At 37.5% G+C, this 23503-nt stretch overlaps 1 protein-coding gene across 12 annotated transcripts in view; it reads left to right on the top strand.

The window, feature by feature from the left end:
* Nucleotides 1-23503, top strand: part of ELAVL2 (ELAV like RNA binding protein 2) — an 88557-nt gene that overhangs the window by 52806 nt on the left and 12248 nt on the right. For all 12 annotated transcript variants that reach the window (XM_071424496.1, XM_071424493.1, XM_071424504.1 and 9 more), the window contains one exon: nt 14140-14243. In XM_071424496.1, the coding sequence (XP_071280597.1) occupies nt 14140-14243 (104 nt within the window). The remainder of the gene's footprint in view (nt 1-14139; nt 14244-23503) is intronic.

Raw genomic sequence — 23503 nt, 5'->3', positions numbered from 1 at the left:
AAATTTCTGATATGGCCTAACTCACTTGGTGAGTTATAGCACAAAGTTAATAAAATGATTTTGAACTTTGTGTGCTTGTTGGAGAAAAGTGCAGCAGCAGAGTATTGGCTTACTTAGCCAGCTTGGGTGCTTGAGGTACCATCCTGAACGGATAATCCTGGAAGAGTTAAGATTCAAACCAGCTTTATGTCTGGATCCAGAGCACAGCTAACATCTTAAATCTGCTGAGAGGATGTAATTGTATGGTCTTCAGGGTTTCTTTCAACCCAGGTAATTCTGTGGTGTTTTATAATTCTGATGGCTATTTAATATTACTATAAAGTATTTAGCAGCATTTACTGTACCTTTCCATAGTAAACGGCATAATTTATTGCACTCCATGTGTCTCCTGGAAATGAGTCATGTAAACAGGTGAGGATGAAGGAAATTGTTTCAGCTTGTGTTACTCAGGATAGCACTTAATGTCTTCGTACTTTCATATGGCTTTTCACTGTTACACAGACACAGTACTGTTTTGACGTTGCAGAAGTTCACAGGCTTTGTTTTTACAAGTAAAAGAGGTAGAAAAGACCTGTTTGACTAAACCTACCAGGGGTTCACTCATAGCACCAACTTTGTGGAAACAAGCTGTTTTTAAAATGATTATTCATCATATATTAACTTGAATTAATGTGTTGATCTCGATATAAAGCATAAGCAAGAACTTGATGTTTTAAAAATTTAATTCTTTTTATATGACTAAATATAATTAGGGACCTTTCTGATCACTAAGTCACTCTGTTTTCAGCAAACACTGAGCTTTTTGATGGAGATAATTGCAATGTACATTATCTTGCACTTTTCTGCAAACAGATTACCATTCACTTTCGTCAGTGGTTGCCATAATCTACAAGAAGCCTATGAAAGCACTGAGATATACAAACTGGCATTGGTCCTATAGTGATGTGGGCTATCTTGTGTGCTTTTAGCTAAGGTAGGGTTCTTTGCTTCCACCCTGGGAGTCCCAGGCTGCTGGTTTGATGTATCTTACACTATTTACTCTTTGGTACCTGTATGTAGGTATATGTTGCTGTTACATCTTAGTGATCCTGGGCCAGCTGTTTGGATAAATGTTGATTCTAGTGGGAGCTGGTGTGTGAGAGAGACCTCTCGTAACTTGAAGTTCTTACAGCGTAACTGCTTTTTAGGGTGACTGTGCTGTAAGATTAGAGCAGAGTATTTATAATAATGAAGGTATTTGTTTCAGTGATGTCTGCCTCAGTTTGGGTAGTGATGTAAGTGGTCTGCACACCCTGAAGCTCTTTCACTCCAAGGATGTCATTTTAGGGACTTGGATATCCTACAGAAAGTAGATACTTCCTCTCAGCCTCCACAAGCTGAGTGGCAAGTAATAAGACTTCAAGCTGCAAATGGTTCCAACAGGTTCATGGTTGGTCCATTATGTATTGAAGCAGATAGTGTATTGTGTTACAGAAGCAAGACTTTAAAATTCATGCAAGAAACTTTGTAGCTGCATGTGTTTATTTTCTATAAAATATATGTATATCTGCATTTGATTTTCTTTTATCATCGTACTTCAACTGGCAGCTCTTGCTGTGAAAATTTGCCAGACTGCCATTGTGGTTTTCTGTGTACAACTGCAGAAGAGGGCTTATTATATTATTCTCTGTAGAATTTTTCTTCCTGCAGTATGTCATGTCAGAGTGGAAATAGAAAGCTGTAGAATGCCACAGAGGAAAACTATACAAGCCTGTGGTTTTAGTGACCTAATACTTTAATCCACAGTAAAGAGAAAATAACTGAGAGCGCTGAGATATTGTATTTCATTTTAGGATTCCTTTAATTTTTTTTGTAAATCTACTAATTCCCACAGTTATCAAGGACACAGCCATAGTATCTTCAAAATTTCTGTGCTATTTGCCAGTTGCTGCAATTACTTTGTCTTTTACCTCTGCTTATTTCAAGCATTTAGCAGCATTTACTAAAATAGAAGAGGGTTTGTAATGTGAATTCTTTCCTGTCTTCTGAGTTTCTGGATCTGTTGTAGAGGAGTTTTTTTTCATAGTCTTTGTGGTAGCTTTGTGCATATTAAACCAAAGCCCTTTTTGAAATGCACTTGCAGCTGCACAATGGTTATGAAGTCTTGCATCTATAGTAAGATGCATTGATTATTTAGGCTCCCCTCTCTTCCCCCCCAGCTTCTAAACTAAAAAAGCCATGCTTACTTATGGAAGAAATTCTCTCTGTTCATGTAAGAATTAATTGCTGTGGAGACATAGTTCAGATTCAAATAACAAAAACTTCAGCTTTTCTCAGTGTATTTTTTTCCTATGTTCATTTAGCAACTGCAAGAAGAAATGGCTTTTTCCAACTATTTAGTATTGCAGATTAGCAGTTGTTCTTGTTTGTTAATTACAGCTATTAAAATTGAAAAAAATATGCTCCCCTTGGACATACTTTCAAGCACATATTTTTTGAGTTGACAGTTAAGACTTCCACTAGGGAAAGAAATTGTTTTGAGGACAAATTATCATTTTTCTACAGGTTTTCCTTCATCACTAAAAGCCAGAAAAAATCCAAAACCCAAGCATGTGATTTAAAGTAACATCGGTAGTTAACCTAGGAAAAAGTTCCCTAGAGCGGGGAAATATTTTTCAAACTTAGGATCATGGCACATTTCAGGATGACTTTCAAAATTCTGAGATTAAGTAGTAGGTAAAAACCTGGACAAAAAACCAAAACAAAACAACCGTTCCAAGGTAGTAAGTATTTTTGTGAAGTTTGGGAAAAGAATTCAAATTCAGGTGTGTCCTGATTTTGGGTGAGAGAGAGAGTTCCTTTATTCTCAGCAGTAGGTAGAGAGCTGTGCTTTGGAATCAGTATGAAAATAATGTTGATAACACACTGATGGTTTGGCTGTTGCTGAGCAGTGTTTACCCTGAATTAAAGACTGTTCACTGTTTTGTGCTCTGCCAGAGAGCAGGTGTGGGAGCATTGACATTTCAGGGACCTGAACTGGCCAACGATGTATATTCCACTCCATGGAACCTCCAAATGGAACCATGCCCAAATTATAAACTGGGGGAGTTACTTGAAATGGGTGCTCACAGTTCAAGGATAGGATTTAGTATAAATCAGTGGATGATGATGAGCAGTTTTTTTGTCTATCACTTGTTTTCCTCAGGGTTTCTCTCCTTTCTTATTTCCTTCTATTAGTGGTTATGATTAGTTATTTTGTTTAAATTACTAAACTGGTCTTCACTGGCGAGCTTTTTTTGAAATTCTTCTCCCCTTTTTGACCAGGATGTGAGGGGAAGTGTTGTTAGTTGTGGCTGTGTGTTCTTAGTTGCCAGCTGGGTTTAAACCACAACAAAGTGTCATGCCATATTTTTACTTGGGTGAGCACATTACCACAGATTTTGAAACCCCAGGAGTAGAACAAAGTGCTTTACATCCACTTGCTTATTTACAGTGACTAGGTGGATACAGTAAGACAGAATATTTAGCACTGCTGGCTATGTTCCTGACAAGGAGTAAATTGACTGCAAAAGACAAAACTGAGTTGCCTGGAACATGTTAGTATTAATAGTGGTATAAATTAAAGGGTATAGCTAGCTTTCAGAAAAGTATTTGGTTTGGCAAATTCCATGGTATTCTTTTACCTTGGAGTGGTAAGGATCTTCTTGTAATATGACAGGCTAGTTTGTAAGAAGGTCTGGGTGTCTTCAGTCTTCATTATTTGAAGTAGGTTTTGGCTGTCATATTTTTTGTTATATTTGAACCCAAGGCAATAATGGGCATGATTCTCAAGTGTTCCTCCTTCTGTAGTATCCATAAGGATTTCTTTTGCCTGTGCAACAGCATGCACCTTTCCATGCAGTTCCTGCTTTCAACCACACTTTCTGACATTGAGATTTTCTATTTGGACATGGTGGATCTCTGTTAATAACCTTCAGCTGATGTCTCTTCTGGCTTGCTGAACATCTTTCATTGGGCAATGCTTAGCATCCATGGTACCCGCCCAGCATGAACTTTCTCCTTGTGCTGCAGGGAAGAACCAGAGCTGCGCCATCACTTTTGCATCCAGTAACAACAGGCTTAAGTTGATGAAGTACCAGATGATGATGTTCCTCACATGTGAAGAACCATAAGCTATAATGCAGAAGGATGGCACCAAATTAATAAGGAGTTGAACTTGGCTGAGATTAGACACAATCTACTTGTTGTGTGTCAAATATGTTGATCAGTGTTTGATCCTTTTCATTCATTCTTCAACCATCATTATTCCAGATTTAGATCAATAGCTGAGAAATGGTTTGGGAGAAAGGCATTGAAGTATCAAATACTGAAATCTAGTAGTGATCATAGTTTACAGGTGTTTTCTTACAAGCTTCCCAGCCTCACCTGCTCAGTGATGTATGAGTAAATGTTTTCAGTAAATAGAATCCATCTGCTGGAACTATAAGCAAACTGAAATTAAATTAGGGATTGCTCAACAGTTTATGCAGGTTCCCTTATTTTGCTAAGCTGCTTTTAAAATTCAGTTCAAGCCTTAGTGCAAAGTAAAATATAGTTTGAAACTTGAACAGTAACTTACATTGAGTAAATAAAAAGTTTGATGGTATCCTCTACTTAGGCATTTAGCCCTTCTTGTTAGACCACAGCCATGTAGGGAGTTTCAGATACAGTGCTGCACTTAATTGAGTTGTGTATTGTGAGTGTGTGCTCCTAGCCTTATTCAGTGTCAAGATAATACTGTGGTAGTCTCTGTGGCATTAATCACAGATGACAGTAGTGACTTAGGAAGATGAGGCAACTTTTTTGTTAAAGAGCTGGTACCAACTGAATGATGCCTTGTCTTGGCTCACAAGTCCTCTGTGGGGTTGTCACTCTGCAGGATCCCTCTGGCACATTGTAGAGCATTCTGATGTCTTAAATTGCAAATCCACACAGAAAAAAGGGTTGAATGTTTTGTACTCTGTTTTTACTCTCTAAAACTCGGTTAAGCTTTTCATGCTTCTGAAGTTGGCTGGAGTCTAGTAGTATTGTCTTTTCCGTGGCCACACTTGCTTGCTTTCAGGACTACATAGCTGCTACTTGCAGCTTTTAGGTTGATCCATAAAGAAAATCCATAAACCTGTGGATTTTCTGTAGTGCCACTTTTGTGTATTGATCATGGAACATATCTTCACTCTGAAATTTTAGGAGACTTGCAAAAATTATCTGAGATGAATTCTAATAACAGATTCATATATGGTCTTCATATGTTGTCAGAGATGTTTCTTTTAACAGCGTTCTTCCACCAGTGCAGACAACCTTCGGAGTGATGAAAGGCAGAATAAAACCTAATGCCAAGTATCTGTGAACTTGACTCAGTCCTGATTACAAAAATATGAAGCTGGCTTTTTCTTGCACTGGTTTAGTGGATCTTTGCCAGTTAACTTCATACACTGAGACAGAAGTTTGTGGCTTTAAATACAGTGTAGTTTATTGAAAGCACTGCTTGTAAAAGGACGACTTACAGGCTGGAAGCAGAAAATACACTACTGTTCATTAGAAAATGGACTATTCTCTTTCAGTCAAGGTCTGGATGACAGTTTTTGGAGGAGTTAAACACTGAAGGTGGTGTGTGTAGCTGAAGTTAAATTAAAAAAAGAAATAAGATCCTCACTCTTCTGGAGTTCCTATGAGTTCTGTTTCTGGAGAAATTCATTGTAGACAATGAATTTTAGTTCCTTTATTAACCTCTGTTTTGTTCTTCACTGTGATATTGATGCAAATAGTATGTCGCATTTGGGGTTTTTTTCAAGACAGGTCTTTTTACCTGTGATTTCTTCCGTGATATTGAAGTTCTTACTGGTTATATTCCTATAACTTAGTCTTTTGCAATAAGATCATTTTTGCAGAAGTTGAAATAGCCTTACATGTCTGAAATGATGGTATGGTGACTATTGTAGAAAAATCCAATTTTTTTAATGTATGCTTATCAATAATTTCTGGTTGTCCTGTGGAAATATATGAATGTGTTATTTGCTATTCAGACTTCTAATTTTCCAGAGTATGATTAGTCTGTGATTAATTTTGGTATTAGACCTTGAAATTTGTTTTATACCTTATAATGGTATAAAAGGTGTTGTGTACTAATTTTAAAATGTATTATTAATGAGGTTGTAAACATTTTGGGATTTTTTTGTTGTTTTTTTCTTTATTGTTTGATATGCCTATTGGGATGGAATTCCAATAGGCATATCAATTAGTGAATTCAATTAGGGACTGCTTTTCTTACATTACTTTTACCTGACAATGAGAGCTCTTCTTGCTCCATAAAATGAAACCGTACATTTCATAGAACTCATTTAGTCTTATTTGATCAGTACATTCTGAAGAGGTTTTGAGAGCTTGACTGATTGTAGAATTTGTCATGACTCTGTTTTTTGTGGAAAAAATTATTATCTGATACTGTTAATTATTTGTTTTGTTTGACCTTCAGACACTACAGGAACGTTTAAGAATTCCAGTTAAGATGCAGGATTATCTGGGCACTCTGGTAATGTAATCAACAATTGCTTCCAAAAGCTAGCTTGCTCAGCCCTTTCACTGGGCATTCCATAGCTATGATGGGAAACAGCAGCCAAGGACTCCCTCATGTGGTGGGTGTCCCAGATTTTCAGAAGAATCGTGCTGCATTGTCAAAAGGCTGTTCTGGTTCATGTGAGTAGATAGTGTGTGTTGAAATGATGCAAATGGTTGACTGTGGGAAGAAATGCAGCAGTGGAAGCTCTTCTAGTGCTGAAATAGCTCCCCTTTCAGCACCTGCTAGTTATCTGGTAATGATACCATTGTATACTAGTAGAGCAATGTTGGGGGAAAAAGGGTACCAGCTGCGTGCTCAAGCAAAGAAGTTCTACAGCACTGGCTCTAGATTCTGTCAGGGAAGACAAGCTTCTCAGATATGCATGCAGGAAAATGATCTTTCAGCAGCAGCTATTTAGAGAGGGAAGTTATGAGAACACAGGTCTAGTAGATAGCTAGACAGCAGGAAACATCAGAACCAGGCTTTATATAGTCCAGAAATGTCTAGGGTCAAACCTATTGAAATTTGTGCCCAAAAAAACTTCAGAGAAGACCTAGTAGAATACCAAGATGCTTTAATCAGTCATGAACTAGAACTACTGTACTAATCAGCTGGTGTTAGGCAGACAGCAATATCCATTCTTCTCAGGAGCTATAAAATGTTGCAGGACTACTGAAAAGGCAGTATTTAAGTTCACTGTGTATTTGTGAGGGACTCCACCTCTCTTGAAAAGGCTTATTTAACTACTTTTAGGTTAAAAGTTGTATTCATCAACCTTTCAAGTCTTTTAATGTATATCATATAGTTATTGAACACTTTCATGCAAAATTAGCAGTTGAGATAACTGAACTCTTAGAAACATAAAATAGTTTGGTTTTGAAGAGAACATGAAAGATCATCAAACAGGGATGATCTTAGACATGGACACTTTCCCGTAGAATAAGTTATTCAAAGCCCCATCCAGACTGTTCTTGCACTTATCTCAGGATGGGGCATCACAGTTTTTCTGGGCAACCTGTTCCAGTGTCTCACTGTACTCAGAGTAAAGCATTTCTTTCTGACACCTGATCTAAATCTTCCCTCCTCCAGTTTAAAGTCATTCCCCCTTGTCCTATCACTACATGCCCTTGCAAAAGTTACTTTCCAGCTCTCTTTTAGGCTCCTTTTAGGTACTGGAAGGTGCTGTAAGATCTCTCCAGAACCTTCTCTTCTCCAGGGAGAGCAAACCCAGTTTTTTTAGATCTTCCTCACAGGAGAGGTTCTGCAGAATCCTCTCCCTGCTCTGCTGGCCACACTGCTTTAGATACAGCCCAGGACATGTGTGCCTTTCTGGGCTGTGAGTGCTCATGGCTGAGTCATGTCCAGCCTCTCATCCTCCAGAGCCCCCATGTCCTCTTCAGCAGGCCTATACCTACTCCATTCTCTGCATACCCTGCGTTTGTCCTTGGGATTTCCCCAAACCCAGGTTCAGGACCTTGCACTTGGCCTTGTTGAGCTTCATGAGATCATCACAGATGCACGCACCTTTCAAGCTGTCCAGATCCCTCTGGATGGCATCCCTTCCCTCGGGTGTATCGATGGTGCCATGCAGCTCAGTGTTGTCAGCAAACTTGCTGAGGGCGCCCTTGATCTCATTGTCCATGTTGGTGACAGAGTGAAACAGAGACAGTCCCAGCAGTGGCCCCATAGAATATTACCTGCTGCTTGTCCTTGGTGTCCACTTGGGCATTGAGACATTGACTGCAGCTCTTTGTCTGTGAACATTCAGCCAGTTCCTCAGCCACCACGGAGTCCTTGTTTCTCCAGCTTACAGACAAGAATGTTGTGTGGGACAGTATCAAATGCTTTGAGTAACTGTGGGTAGATGACATCAGTAACTCTTCCCTCACCCACCAACACTTCAGCCCTATTGTAGGAGGTCACCAAGTTTGTCTGGCAGTTTGCCCTTAGTGAAACCATGCTGGCTGTTGTCACCTCTCTGTTTTCCTTGTGTCTTACTATAATTGGCGGATCTGCTACATGATTTCATGCCCAGAGGAACTTCATCAGACTGACGCAGCTTCTTAAATCTGATGGATAGTGGTTTAGCTATTTCCTTTGCTGGTTCCCTTAGGAAACCCATGGATGTATCTGACCAGGTCTTATAGACTTGTGCACCTTCAGGTTCCTTAGATGGTTTTGAGCCTGATGCATTTGTACAGTAGGTGATTCTTCATTGTCCCAGTCCCTTCTTTGCTTCTACAACTTAGGCAACGTGGCTGGAGCACTTGCTGGTGAAGACTGAGGAAAGAAAAGTTGTTCAGTATCCCTCAGACTTTTTTATATCCCTGATAACCAGGTCATCTTCCTGTTCTAGAGAGGACCGACATTTTTCCTAATGTTTTCTTTCGCCAACTTTCTGTGTAGATGCTTTTCTTGTTTGCTTTGGCATCCCTGGCCAGATTTAATTCTTTAGCTTTCAGAGAGGGTCCTATCCCGCTTTAAGGAATGTTGCTGCTACCTTTAAATGCAAAACATTAAAAATGGATAAATGTCACCTCTATCACATCTACTTTACACGACCTCTTTTCTCTCTGGATAGCATCTATTTGTTTTGAAGCAGAGGATTTTCTTTGGGCTTTTACAGCTGCATGCATTATTTAGAGTTTATAGGAAATATTTATGAAACAATTTGGGTAAGATACAACTAGTTCATTTGTGTTTCTTCTCTGATAAGTATTGTGAATTAGCCTGTGTATTTTTGAAGCTAAAAAAGTCATCTTTCAAAGCACAATAGTAAATGCAGGAGCACTGTGACCATAGCTATGATTTCCTATTTAGTTATATCAATTTGAAACTTTTTTGGTCTTTTGGTGATAGGTGCTTGTGAAGTCTGTCTGCTTTCCTTTCCTAAATACTGAATTAGTATGTTCATTACTTGTTTTTTAATGGGGATAATTACTTCATTTATGCTTTTCTGATGTACACTTGAATGTCCAATCAGTCTCTTGAGTAGTCTGATTAGACTGATTAGAATTAAATTGTTTGAAGTTAACTTTTTGCCCTTCCCCTCTCAAAAGCCATTCCATCTATTGCCTATGGTGCCGAAAAGCAACTTGGCATTATCTAATTAATTACTGTTTAATTTGCGACATCATACATGTTGATCAAGTCATATTTATGAAGCTCAAAAACGTGCAATAAAAATTGAACAGTTTCCCCTATTAAACTGAATAGCATAGTGCTTTCTGCACTTTTTCTTGTAGGCCACAAAGACTGAACCTTTGTCAATCACTAATGGATATAGTATATCTAGGTTCAAAGAAATGCCGAACTGAAAATTTTTTTGCCACTTGTGCTTGAATTTGACTTTGTTGTAAGTGTCTGCTACATAAAAGATAAAATGTTAGTAATAATTGTGAGCCTCTAATGTGAATTTTCAAATCATAGCTTTTATTCTAACTTCTTTGCTGTCTTACAGGCTTGTGAGATGCACTATTTCTACGATGTGGCTTTTGATTTTTCAGATTTTTTTTGAAGGAAATTCAAGTCAGACTGCTTTTCCCCATTTATTTCCTCATTCCTTTCAGAACATTTAATCATTTTTACTTTTCCTAACCAGGTGACTTTTACCAGTCATTTAACTAACTGTTGGGATTTTTCTGCACCATGTTGTCTAATATTCTTGGTGTTGAAAGCATAAAATCTAGCAGGAAGTTTACAGAAACCTCTTTAAGCAGGTTTGTGAAGTAGCCACACCGACTATCCAGGAGATTAAGGTCAACTGATAGTTAAATAAGAAACTCTTTGCACTCCTTTATTTAGGATAATCTAAATTTAATAATACTTGTAGATCTGAGTTATGAGATAAAGAACAAATGATACAGGTAGTCTCTTGTCTGTTCAGGCTGAGTAGGCCTTAATTTCAAAGATCCTCAAAAAGTAAAACTGGTTATTCAAAATAGCTAAACACATAGTATCAGACAGAGCACCAGGACAGCTGACTTAGAGAGGTGTTAGAGTTTTTTCAGACAGCATCATGAATCACAAATTGGAAACACAAAGCCAAGGCAAGAGCCTAGTGGAGCTGACCCTGTCTTAGGAGGAGACTAGCAGCTTTTTGATACACATTCAAGTCTGGGGATTGTTTAACTTATGGATAGCTATAGATTTGCCTTCTTTGTTCTGTCACCTTTTTACACATAATCTTTTTTTAAGCAAATGTGTGTTCTGCAGGACATTGCTGTCTTGGCAAATGGAGTTTGGTGTGGAAGAAGTACAGATGGAAGAGTCCAGTTTTGTCATTGTTCAGTCCTTATCTTCAGGCGATACAACTAGTTATAACATTCATTAAATACTGAAGTTCCTCTAAAACATCCTAAATGGTGGCTGATTTGGTTTAAATCTAGCCTCTCCTCATTTTATCTTGAAAGCAAATGTTTGGACATTGAGGAATGAGGAAAAAAACGCACAGAAGGAGAATTGGTTTGAGTTACCCTGGCCAGTTGCCTATAATTTTATTTGAGTAAAATTTGTGCATGGTGGATGTGGTGATCTCTCTAGATGAAATCCACAATAAGATGAAACTTCTCTTTAGTAGTTGCAGCCATAGTGGTACTTGAATAAGCTTGGACTGAAGTTCTTATCACTTAGAAATGCAGTTCTTCCTTGTAACCCACTTTGTATTTTCCCACCACCTGTCAGACATAGCTGGGAATGAGATATCCAATGGGGTGTTTGGAATAGCTGCTTCCACTGCATTTTATTAATGCTTGTTTGAATTTTCTGGAACTCAGCCATCTGTCTGTGAACTGACAAACCACTTAACAAGAGGTTAATATAAGCAGGAAGATGTAAACGTGGTTTCTCAAACACTGATTCCAGAAATCAGGTTTGATTTACAATTATTTGCATTTCTTGTTCAAAGTCAGCATTTATCTTTCTTATGTGCTGTTGAAGATGGTGGTTTTTGACTCTCAATTATTGTTAATGTCTAATTAAACCACTAATCTTCAGGCAAAATTTTAATGTTTAAGTTTTGCATTTTCTTAACCTTTCTAAATAAACGAGGATTTTAGAGAACGCTTTTGAATTTTAGGTGATAACCTGTGTAAAACAAAACTGAAGTAAATAGAATCCCATTTACAGATTCACTGAGGGTGAAAAGAACTTCTGGAGATAATCTAGTCATTTCCTGTTTCTCAAGCAGATTTTCCTTCAGCAAGTTGCTCAGGTCCATGTCCATGTAGGCTCTTGAGTATCTCCAGGAATGGAGACTTACAGCCCCTCAGGTTGTCTGTTTCAGTGTTCTACCACTCTCACAGTGAAAGCTTTTCTTTAATTGTAAAATCATAGAATAAAACTTCATGAAATATTTCAGACTTGTTCTGAATAAATTACTGTGTTTTTTGGTGCACTTTCCAAGGTTAGTGTCCTAGTATTTATCAAGTCCAACTAATAGAATGTCTCCAAAAGAATGGTCATGAATTGAATCCTTTGTAACAGCTGGGTAAGCTCTTTGTCTGTAGCAGTTTGGGTGTTTTTTATATGAAAAGCAGAACACATCAGCAGAGAGGGATAGGAGAAATAATTTTTCCCATCTTTTTCTGTTAGATCTGGAATTGTTGTATTGAGAACATCCTGTATGAAATACCTTTCTTTGACACTTTAACATCTTTTAAGGTTGTCATTTAAGAGGGCTCCTCAGGAGATTAATAACAAATTACCTGAAATCAGCATTTCTGTATTAGTAGATAACACATCACATAAAATGAATGCACAAAAAGAAAGATTCCTCTCTTTCGGAGATGCTGTTGGAAAGAGTTTCTGCAGACAGTGCCGACACAGTGGGAGTGATGGAGGTGACAGGTACAGAAATTGCTCTACTGTAATCAAACTAATGAGTAAAAAGGCTTCTAGGATTAGAAATGTAGCAGTATCTAGGCAGAGCTGTAAATGAATGGAGAAATGCTTTTGTGTGTTTCCATATGGTTTGTTACAGAAACATGACAAACTGCTGAGGCTAAAGGCATGAAGATCATGGAGTCTAACCTCCTGCTCAGAGCAGGGTTCTCTAGAGCAGGTGCTCAGTCTTCTGTCTTGTTGGGGGTTGGATTCTCTGTTAATGCGTGTATTAACCTGTTCACAGATCCCTCTAGACAATTTGTTTGCCTGAGGTGCTTTGAGGAGGAGATATGAGAATGCAAGTAGCTTTAGGGAGTAGGAAGGTGGTGTCCTCTGACCTTTGGTGCCATGGTAGGCATAATAGGTGCAAAATTGTAAATGCCAGTGATGGCATTACTAACTAATGACTAGTTAGTAAACGCACTTATGGTATTTAATTAAATGCAAAATTTCCTGCTGTTTTTTTGCATTTCATACTTTTAAATGCATACTGTATAGATACCATACAAGAATTTGATAAAGCATGAATTCCATTATATCTTTTTTGGACAATGAATGAATATGACATTTGTACTTTATGTAATGTTTTGTACCCAAGCTAATCATTCTAACTAGCCTTTTGTGAATTTGATATGTTGGATGCTCCCTATGGCTTGTTGACAATTTATTTTATCTTGTTTTGGTGTCTTAAACCCACAAATCTCAAACCAACAAACAAAACCACCTCAGAGTATGGGAGTGTTTGGGAAGAGTGTATGGGAAGATTTATGCTAATAAAGGATAGTATTCTTGCTAAGTATATCTTTTCATTATGTTAAAATTTTCCACCTGATTGCATTCTTATGCACTGAAAGTACTTCTAAAGTAGGATGCTAGTTAGGGATAGTGTACTGTAGGTTTTGAAGTTGTCAAAAGAGGACTACTGCTAAAGTCAAGTGTTTAGTAAGTGCTTAGGCAAAAGTAATGATTAGAAAAGGGGCTGTTGTTTAGAGATAAGAACTAATGAAAAATGCTTTATGTCCATCTGTCATCTGAATTTCCAGCACTAAAAAACCCTGAAAATAATACTGGACCTTTAGCTGATATTTAGTTCTTGATCAGATACTTGTACCTTTTGTTTTGAATGTTGGAACAAAATGAGCCTTTAAACTCCTTGTTACTGAAAGGCTCTATGTAGTATATGAGTAACATCTGTAAATTTTTTTGGCTTCTTATTTGGCTCAAATTCTGACATTGAGTGACTTTCAAATGTACTTCATTTTCAAGCAGTAGTCCAGAATTTTGCCACTATACTTCTTCTGTTCAATAAAAAGGTTTAAGAGTAAGTAGTGGATTCCTGATGTCACTTTAAACTTGATGCTTCTGCACATCCTCTAGTGTCAAACAGATCATAATACACTTCTGAACCTACTCTTAGTAGGTTCAGTAGGCATATCAGTTTTTAAGTCTTGCATTAAACTTGAATGTAGTAATTTCTATGTTGATCACAACAACAGAGGTAGGTACTTGAAATCTACCAGTGTTAGTGGAAAAATTAGATGTTGTGACCCTTTGGAGTGGGAGGTGTTCTTCAATATAAGCAATATTTGCTCAGTGTGTGTCTGTAGGTTATAAGTAATTAGCTATTCATTTTGTGGCACTGCAGTACTAATGATGTAAAACACTTTTATGTTTTTAATCAGGACAGAGCTTGGGTTATGGTTTTGTGAACTACGTTGACCCCAAGGATGCCGAAAAAGCTATCAATACCCTAAATGGATTGAGACTACAAACTAAGACTATAAAGGTATGTAGGGTTAAAATAATTTAAAGACACTGAACTGTTTTGACTTCCTGATTTGTTTTACAGGTGTAACAAGCATTCAGCCAATGTCAGTAGAGTAAACTAGGATTTCATGTAGTAAATGGTTCTTTGTAGTGTTTATATTTAGAGTTAGATTAGCTATAGAAAGTATAGAAAATTACATTTTCCTAACCACCTTAACACTTTATATGTACAGTTGAATTGCTTTAACTGAGGAATTGTTATATACCTTAGCTGAAGAAATGCAATATTGCATGTTGCTTGAATACTGTCTGCTTCCTCATCTTCTGAAAGATAGTGTAACATCCTTAATAATATTTCAAGTTTTATGGTGCTACTTTTTCCTTTTACAAATCCTTAGAGTGAAATGCTGAAATAACTGTTGGTTATGTATGAATTACTCTTATTTCTAGGGCTCTGGTCTTTACATCTCTAATGTTTGGTATTCCAAATTCTTTTTCTGTTATGTTACAACTCCTCACACACTTGTTTACTAAATTCAGTTTCTCAAATTTTTAGAAACAAATCTTGAGAGTTACTTTTCTCATCTCCTTTTTTAATCCAATAACAGAAGACTGGGGATACTCATTTAAACAATTGAGCTCCGAAATTCTGAGAGAGTAGATTAAATAAAATTGTCAGGAAATGCAGACTTTTGAACATGTTTCACAGGTGTTGGTGCCTGAAGGCAGTGTATGTTCCAACTAGCTCATTCTTCCTCATTAAACAGCAGGGTTTGCTAGCTGATCACTTGGACAGTGGCTCCCTTCTAACTAGAAGCATGTTTGAGACATGAAATAAAGTTCCCCTCTAAAAACATTTGTGCTTAAAAAGCAGTGCAGAGCACTGAAAGACAGTTGAAACAAAAATAAAATACCAGTATTGATAAAAGTGTCTTATCTGTAGTGTATTCATAAGATTTAATAAAGTGGATTATACTATTTGAAACTTAAATACTGCTTTGTAAAAAATAGGGGCTCATGGCACACAAGTACAGTGGATGAAAGATGTGGACAGATGCTTATCTACTGAAAGCCCCCTATGTGTTTCTGGCAGATGTCTTGTCCTCAGTCCTCTCTCATTTTCTACTTTAGGGGAAAATTGAGCAAATTAATTTTGTGCTCCAGGACTTTTGAAGCTTTCTTTTGTGCAGTCATGAGAAAGGGAATCTGTTTGTGTTCCAGTAGTATTGGTTGGTGTGTAATGCCTTGCATTGGGCCAACATTACTTTTATGTCCAGGATGGTTCTGGACATGGAAGTTCTGTTGACTATGTAGGCAAAAAAAAAGGAGGTGGTTAGAGGAGATCAAGCCAGGTCTCCCAAATCAAATTGTTCCCTTCAGGGGAGTTGTGGTCACTTACTTCATGCTAGCCATATTTGAATTTTTAATCCGCCTTCACCTTGCTAAGTGATTAATTAGTTTATTTTCACTTTAAAAAAAAAAGGTGAAAATGGAGTAGACAGATATGAGTGATGACAGTGATGTTTTTTATTTCCTGCTTTCCCAAGAACAAAAAGTGGAATTGTAGGTTAGATACCAGACAAAGACCTTCTCAATGACACTAAACTCAGGTGTTTGTACGTTAGATATCTTTAGCTAAAGCAGAGCTGAAACTCTGGAGTTGTCATAAGCCAAAATTATAGCCTCTTTGCTAAAATAAAGAAAATCTCTGTCTAATTAGAGAAAAGTATCTTTAAATGCTGATTGTTAATGCTTCAAGTAAATTCTGGCTCAAGTTACCAGTCCAGTCTGTTGAACTTCAGCAGCACCTTTCAGTGTTAGTGAGCATGATTTGAGTGCAAAAACTGCTTTACTGTCTTCTCCTTTATTTACTCCTCTTCCTTCTTGGACATGGGGTTTCAGGCCAAGTTTTTTGTGATAGATTTTCCAAGATCACCAAATCACAGGATGTTAAAGGGTTGGAAGGGACCTTAAAGATCATCTAGTCACAACCTCACTGCATTTATCAGTGAAGCAATAAAAGTGCCCAGCCTACTGTGAGGCTTTTTGTTGCTCCTCAGATCGGCCAGGGAGCAATGGTGAGCCAAGGTCAAGTTGAGGTCCAAGGTATTTTCTGCCTCTGGAGGGAGCGTCTTGGCTGAAGGAGATCTCTTATGAGGTCTCAATCAAAGGGCCTTTGCAGAGGTTACTTCCTTTTTATAGACCACAGTGTTCCTATTTGTCCAGAGTTGGTAAGTCAATGACAAAAATAAAAAACAAACAAAAAAAAACCCCTCCCCCTCCCAAAAAAAAAACCAAACCAAGCAAAAACAAAACCCCAGCCTGTTTGATAAACTCAGAATCTAACCCATAACTTTCAGCTTCAAAAAATGTAACTGAGATGTTTTTGTATACCTTCATATGAAAAATTATTGAATAGGAGTTCTAGTGCATATTTAGGTTTCAAAAGAAAAAAATTAGGGGTTTGCGCTCTCTGTGCATTTTTGGGACTTCTGCAGGAATGCTTAGTACTTTACTAGATTGATAGTTCAAGTTTGTTCCCCATTAGTATATAAAACTGGAAGCAACTTTGCTGGTTCAGTCACAGTGTGATGTATCCTCCCATTGTGACTGAACTCAGTGTAATCCTAGTCAGAGGAAACCGACTGTCCTGACCCTGATGTGTGATGCTCTGGATTGGGGTTGTGACCCAATCACAGATCAGATACCTCTGATCCACAGCTTCTATACTAGCCTGCATGTCATTGGATATATTTTTTCTCATCCCTAAGGGCATGCCACTTAGTGTTTTCTTGAAATAAAATACATTGAAAAATGTGGATTTGCCAAATGCTGGATTATGGGTTGGGTTTTTTAATATTGATAGCAACACAAAATCCTATTATCTCTTCCCCTTTTTAAAAGAAGATCCTGTGGAATGCTTCATGGAATACTTTACTGAATTTTTTGCAAAATATCTCAATTATCTATTATTATACAGTGCCCTTTATTGCATAATTTATGGTTTATTTGCACTGTAAACAGGCTTATGTGTACTGCACATAGCCTGTGAAGTTTGGGCTTCACTAAGTTATGCAACTTCAGTTGGAAACAATCTCATCTTATAAAAGGTAAAATATTTTCTATGGCTTCTGTTTTGGAAGATGATGCTGCTTGCAAGTTTATCTCTGTTCTATTTAAGAGACAGTAAAAACATGGACTTTTTATGCCTGGAGTGATTTTTCTTCTTACCTGCTTGCTTGTCCATGACTTTTTTTCATTTAGGTTGTTCTGGAGAGATCAGTTCTTCCCAAATGTGGAAAACTCAGAGAAACAAACTGGTTATGAGAGTCGCTGATTTACACATGGGGTTAAGAAAATTGAGTGCATGTTCTTTTTGCTTGGCTTTTGCTTGGGAGAGGAGAAGTGCTCCATTGCTTCCCCTTCCCTCCATTAGGGGTTTTTTTATGAGAAAACTCCTGAAAAGAAAAAAGATCCAAGTAAATTTATTGTGAGATTATCTGAACAGAATTATCTTTCAATGTGAAGTAAAAGAGTTATACATTAACAAGAGAGTGTTTTAAGATTCACTGTCTAAAAAGGAGTGGGAAAACAAATGGCCTCTCTGGACTGGCTGAGAGACATGCGGGGTGGTGAGTATGAGGCAGCTTTTTATGTAGACAGGAAGACATAGGACAATATTTTAGACTTTTCTTCATGGATGTTAGGCTGCCTTAATGATGGACACAGTCCTTTGTGGATTGTAGCTGCCAAGGGGACACTGAAGATGACAGTAATGCTGTGCTCATTCCTCCCTTTGGAGTGCTTGAAGTGGCAGAACCTCTGCATGCAGGACCTGGCATTTCTCTTAATAGAGAATGCTGATGAGACGTGTAAACATGTATGCAAGTATGTGTTGGAAAGAGGGGAAAAATAGTTTGTCCAGGCTAGAGGCCTTAGAGTTGTCTTTTTCTATAAGATAGCATTTATAAGATGGATGTATTCTACTTAGCGTAAAGCTGCTTAAAAGTAAAATTTAATAAGGTTTTCCTTCTCTGAAGTTGTTGGGATTATTGAGATGTTTACATGGGTAATTATTACCTTTCAGGGGAATATGAATTTAAGGAATATTTTATCTAAAGATTTAAATCTGTAGGTTTTCTTCCCACTCCTTTATAACTTTGCATGTAATAAAAATAAAAACAGGCTTAATGTGTGACATTCTTCCAACTTCCCATTGGAATGAATTTGATAAATTCTTTGGCTATAAACACAAGATGTCCTATTTTGCCATCATCACCCAGTTGACTGCCCTACTGTAGAAAGTTGTGTAATGAGAAGAGCTACTTAAAACTTCAGTAGAAGAGTGAATACTAAGCGTTCAGCTTTACAAATGCTCAAAAAAGTGCTGTATATAGCAAGGAAGGACTTGAAGTGAGGGCTGTGCTGCAAGTTCATTGGTGTTCTTTGAGTCATTGCCATTAAAACTTGGCATTATGCAATGTGGTTTCACTTGGTGTCTTGAACTACTACTTAGATTTACAAGAAGATTAATTGTAAAGGAATTATCGTCTAATTTAACTGTTCAGTAGTTGCACACTTAAGAAATTTTACCAAGAATAGTACTCTTGAAAACACTTAAAACACTTAATGGAAAATAGCAAAATATTGAAAAAAAGAGAGATGCTGGTTTGATTTCTGAGTTCAGTGCAACAAATAAAAGCTATTGAGATTGTTCCTGTCTTCACCACCAATACATGTAGATAAAAATTTTTTTAGTGTCCCTTTTTTGTAGTAATTCTTTGATTAACTAATATCCTTGGGTAGCAATGAAGTATGCACGAGTTGTGTAAAATCTCTATTAAAATACCAGAGGCGAGTGAGCTGTGAAGGTGAGAGAATTAAAATCCACTAGTATTAAAGAACATTGATCTAACATTCTAAGGATTTGATCCAAGGAGCAAAAGGGAATCCTGTGTGGAAGTTTAAATCTAGTGAGTTTCACAGATGTTTTCAGTCAGCAAAGGCTGAGAGAGGCTCTGATGCCAGAACATTTAGCAGTCTTGACAGAGTAATTTAAATACCTCAGGACTGTATTCTTAAGGTCAAATTGCACTGTGCTGGCAGACCTGAAACAGAACAATTTATCTTGGAAGAAATCTAAAGGTGGGGTTCTTTTCCCTTAAATTTCTGCAAGAGTTACATAAATTATAATTATGCAATCTTTTAGCTATGTTAAAAGTTAAAGTTTTGACAGCATTTTGATTTTAACACTATACACACACACATCTTTTCACTCCCAGGTAAAATTTGTTCTTCACTGAAATTCAAATCTCCTCAGATTTTGAGTATTACTTACCCACCTTAAGCTGGCTGCTTGTTCTTCACATAGCTGAATAATATTGAGAGGAGAATTCAGTTCTTAGTGCACGTTACTGTCACTTGCTGTACACCACATTATAGGCAGGTGGTTGGTTGTCTGTTCACTCAGAGCACCAGGCCAGACCATAAGATGTGCTGTCCTCATGTTTAGCAATCACAGTTTGTTTTCTGTTTGAGCCCCAAGTTCCATGTTGCTGCTGATTAGTGTCTTGTAAGAGTCCATCCCTGTTTCTCTGAGAGAGAGAATCACCCTAAGGCTGCTGCACAGCTCTGCAGCCAGAACACTTCAGCAGTTCAGTAAGGTCTTTCCTGAGTTGCGTAGGCAATTCCTGACACAGAAATGGAGATGTTAGAAGGGGCAAACAGTACTGTGTAAAGTTGATGGACATCTGCAAGCATTGCTCAAAAGCCAAGTCTTATGCAAGTAAAAACAAGCAAAGAAAAAAAAAAACCAACAAAAACTAAAAAAACAACAAAAACCTGCTTGTTACTACTAAGATTGATGCTGCATCTTTGTGCCCTACCCCCTCCCCATGCTATGCAAAATTCTCTAAGACGGTTGTGGCTTTCTGCATGGATTCAAAATGCTGTAAATGCCAGGCATGGAGATCTGTTACAGTCTATTGTTTTGAGGGGTTTTTTTCCTTTCTTTGGTTGGGGTTTTTAATTATTGTTAATTTATTTTGTTTTAAATCCAGTATCTGTCTTATTTGTAAGAGGGTTTATTAATGTAAAGCATGGTTATGCTTACTTTTGAAGTTATGGTAGTCTTGAGACAAACAGACCTCTGGTAATCTAGCAAGTTTTCAAGCTTTTTTGTCATATTAAATGTTGACTCTCTTGTCTTTCATTCATGCAGTAATAGTTTTTCCAGAAGGGTTGTAAGATATTCCAGTGAACTTTAAGTTGAATGGATTTGTTTTGTGCATCTCTAGATGTGTCTGTGGAATAGTGCAAGAGATGCCCAAATGTTGTGTTTGTCAGAGTCTCTGTCAGTAGTGGAAGCTTCTTAAGTATAACCTGAGGTTTACTCATTTCCTTCAGGAGAATAATTGAGGTCTTGTGTTTAAGATTCTATTTCTGTTTATATTATTCATGTGGAGGGCTTAATATTATACTCTGTATCCTGTCCTCCTTGAAAGGTAACTGCTTTTTTTTATTCCTAGTGCATCTGAAATCCCTGTGCTCTCATTGTTTGGGCACAAGTCGGGATCAGAATTATAAATGTGAAGTACAGGAAACGTCTTTTGAGACTCTTAAGAATATGAAAAGTAGGAAATGTTTGGAGACTTGATCTCCTTTCAGTTTATATATTTTATTTGTACTTAAATTCTAAGTTGAGTATTTCCTATTTTTAGCAAGATAGTGATAGTTGCAGACTGCAAGTTTTAAAGTGTTCTTCTGTACTAGTCCCTCTAAGGCCAAAACACAATCGCTATTCTGTGAATGTAGTGCATAATTCCCATATCATGTTTTATGGCAGTGAACTTGATAATTGTTTTTCTTTTGTCAGACACTTATGACTCTGATTTAAAACTGCTACAGTATCTTGAGACTTCTGGGAAAACCTCTGCTTCTGTTTCCATCAGTGGCAGGATTTTCAGCTGGTTTCTGTTCTTAGCACATACATACATTTGCTTCCATTCACCAAGTGGACTTTTGGGTGTCAGTCACTTCAGACCAAATCTTCTGAAAGCCTGTTTTCTGGTCTTCCTCTGTGCTACATACAGCAGCATTTTGAGGTCTTCCTTTTGAGCAGTGTCCTGTCCTTAATTGGTTATATATCCTGAGGAAGACTTCTCATCCTAGTCCCCTCAAATATAAAAAAGACTGGTTTTAAGTCTATATTTGTCAGATTGGTCCCTTCATGCCCTCAGCTGAGTGGCAACAGATGTGGATCCCATGACCCACCTCAGGCCTGTGACTCTGGCTGTAGCTGTTAGAGCTGGAACACTTTGAGGGGTGAACTAAAACAGGGAAACCCTTCTGATGATAATGCTGAAAGACTGTTGCTTCAGTGTCTGTTTTTTCAATGCATTCCTTATTGTACAACAGGCTGTAAAATCAGGACCTTTGAGATATGGTTGTGTTTATCAGCTTAATCTAAACTTGTAGGTGAGCTGTGTTGAGGTCTTTTAGTTCCACAGAGGTGGATGTAAGTTGCCTTTACAAAGGGCAGTCTGGATTTCCAGTTTGCACTGTCCACAGAAGTGTGCTACTGCAGGCTTCCACCATGAACTCGGCATGTACATGTTCAGTAAGGTAGTCTTGTGTATTGGGAAAAGTGGCCTTGAAGTTTTGTTTGGAGTGGAACAGTCCTTATTTGAGGGGAGACGGGAGGCGGACTTGATGAATATACAGGATATGTACAGCAATGTACTCTCCTGTTTCGGGCAACAACCTGTCACTGGCTGGTGACAGCTGAGACCTCATCTTTGCGATATGCTGCAACATCTTCTTACTAGAAATCAAATTAAGAAGAGTTCTTGAATCGTGGTATCGCATACAAATTTAAGTGCAAATTGAGAACACTTGCCTGGCACAATGGCCTCTGGAAACATTGCTGTAAGAAAAAGCAGTATGTCCTTGTTTTTACTGTGCTTGCTGAGGAGGCATACCTGTTCCTAATGTACTCCTTTTCTCAATATAAATCTGTCTGCTTTGGAGGTAAGTTTTTAACCCATTTTCATCTGGACATACTGGGTGGTAGTTTTTTGTTGGAGTTTTCTTTCCCCCACAGAAACATGTATTCTAAAAGAACTGGACACTACTCTTAAGGACAAGTTGTGTTTTAAGCAGAAAGATTACACTTGAGCTAGCGAATGTGAATATTTACTGAAATACTGATTTTAGCACTTAGAGATTTAAGATTTAAAGCCTTGGAAGACTACATTAAGTAGAGGTGTTTAGGAAGAAATTATATTAAATTCTCAAGTTTTTGAGAGAATACAAATAGTTTGTATTTGTACTAATAATACTACTACTCTACTAATAAAAAGATAAAAGAGCTTGAAGCATGGTAGTGAGGTGTCTATAGGTAGTAGCAGATAATAAGAAACTGAAGCATTCCCTTGTAGGGGCTATACCTCTATATAATTTTTGATAACTTCTTTGTTTAACCTGCGTTCACAGTTTTCACTTGAAAATTGTGACTCAGTTCATCCTGTTGTTAGGAAATTAAGTTTTAAAGCAGTGAAAAGACTTAGATTTAATGGTGTAATATTTGCACTTAGAAACAAGTCTTTCCTACTAACTGCAGTGGAAAATTTCAGTAAAACTGCTTTTAAATTGGTATCTCCAGAGTAATGCTGTTCAATATTGTAAAGTGTGTGTCATCATTCAATATTTAAAACTGCAGGCTTTCAGGCTGTTTCTTGACTTGCCTTGTGTTCAGTGGTTTTGACATCATGTAACTGAAATGTTCACCTATTGCATTAGATGTGGAATGAAAATCTTGGCACAGTTGTTAATTCAGTCCATATAAAAGTTGTTTAAAGAGACTAAATATAGAGCTATCAGTAATTACTGAATGAGCAAACTGACAGGATATAGGTAGGGAGAGATAGTGTACAGATATTGGTGGTGAACCACAGATTTTGGTTTAATATGTGTTATTACTGTGACTAATGTGCCCAAATTCAGTGTATTTGAGTAGTCACTTGAAGGGTAGTAACAGTGAAACTGGATATGTAAGAGTAGGGTGTACTGGTTAGAGTATTGCTTCCATTTACCTGCACTCAGTGTAGGCCTTGACTGCTGTGTTAAACAATTTGAACTGTTTTAACCAGAGAGGGCATGGGTAATACTGGACCAGCTGTCATAATGCAAGAGCTCATACTCTCTTACCAGAGGAAAATGAAAGAGTTTTGCAAAAGCTGCTTTGTATCTTGACAGGTACCAGTTCTGTATCATAAGATA

Source organism: Agelaius tricolor, unplaced genomic scaffold (genome assembly GCF_023055355.1).
Source record: "Agelaius tricolor isolate 1412-34295 unplaced genomic scaffold, bAgeTri1.0.p SCAF_4, whole genome shotgun sequence".
In the NCBI taxonomy this organism is placed as follows: Eukaryota; Metazoa; Chordata; class Aves; order Passeriformes; family Icteridae; genus Agelaius; species Agelaius tricolor.
Note: the sequence above shows the minus strand (reverse complement) of the source record. Positions and strands in the feature narration are given on the sequence as shown.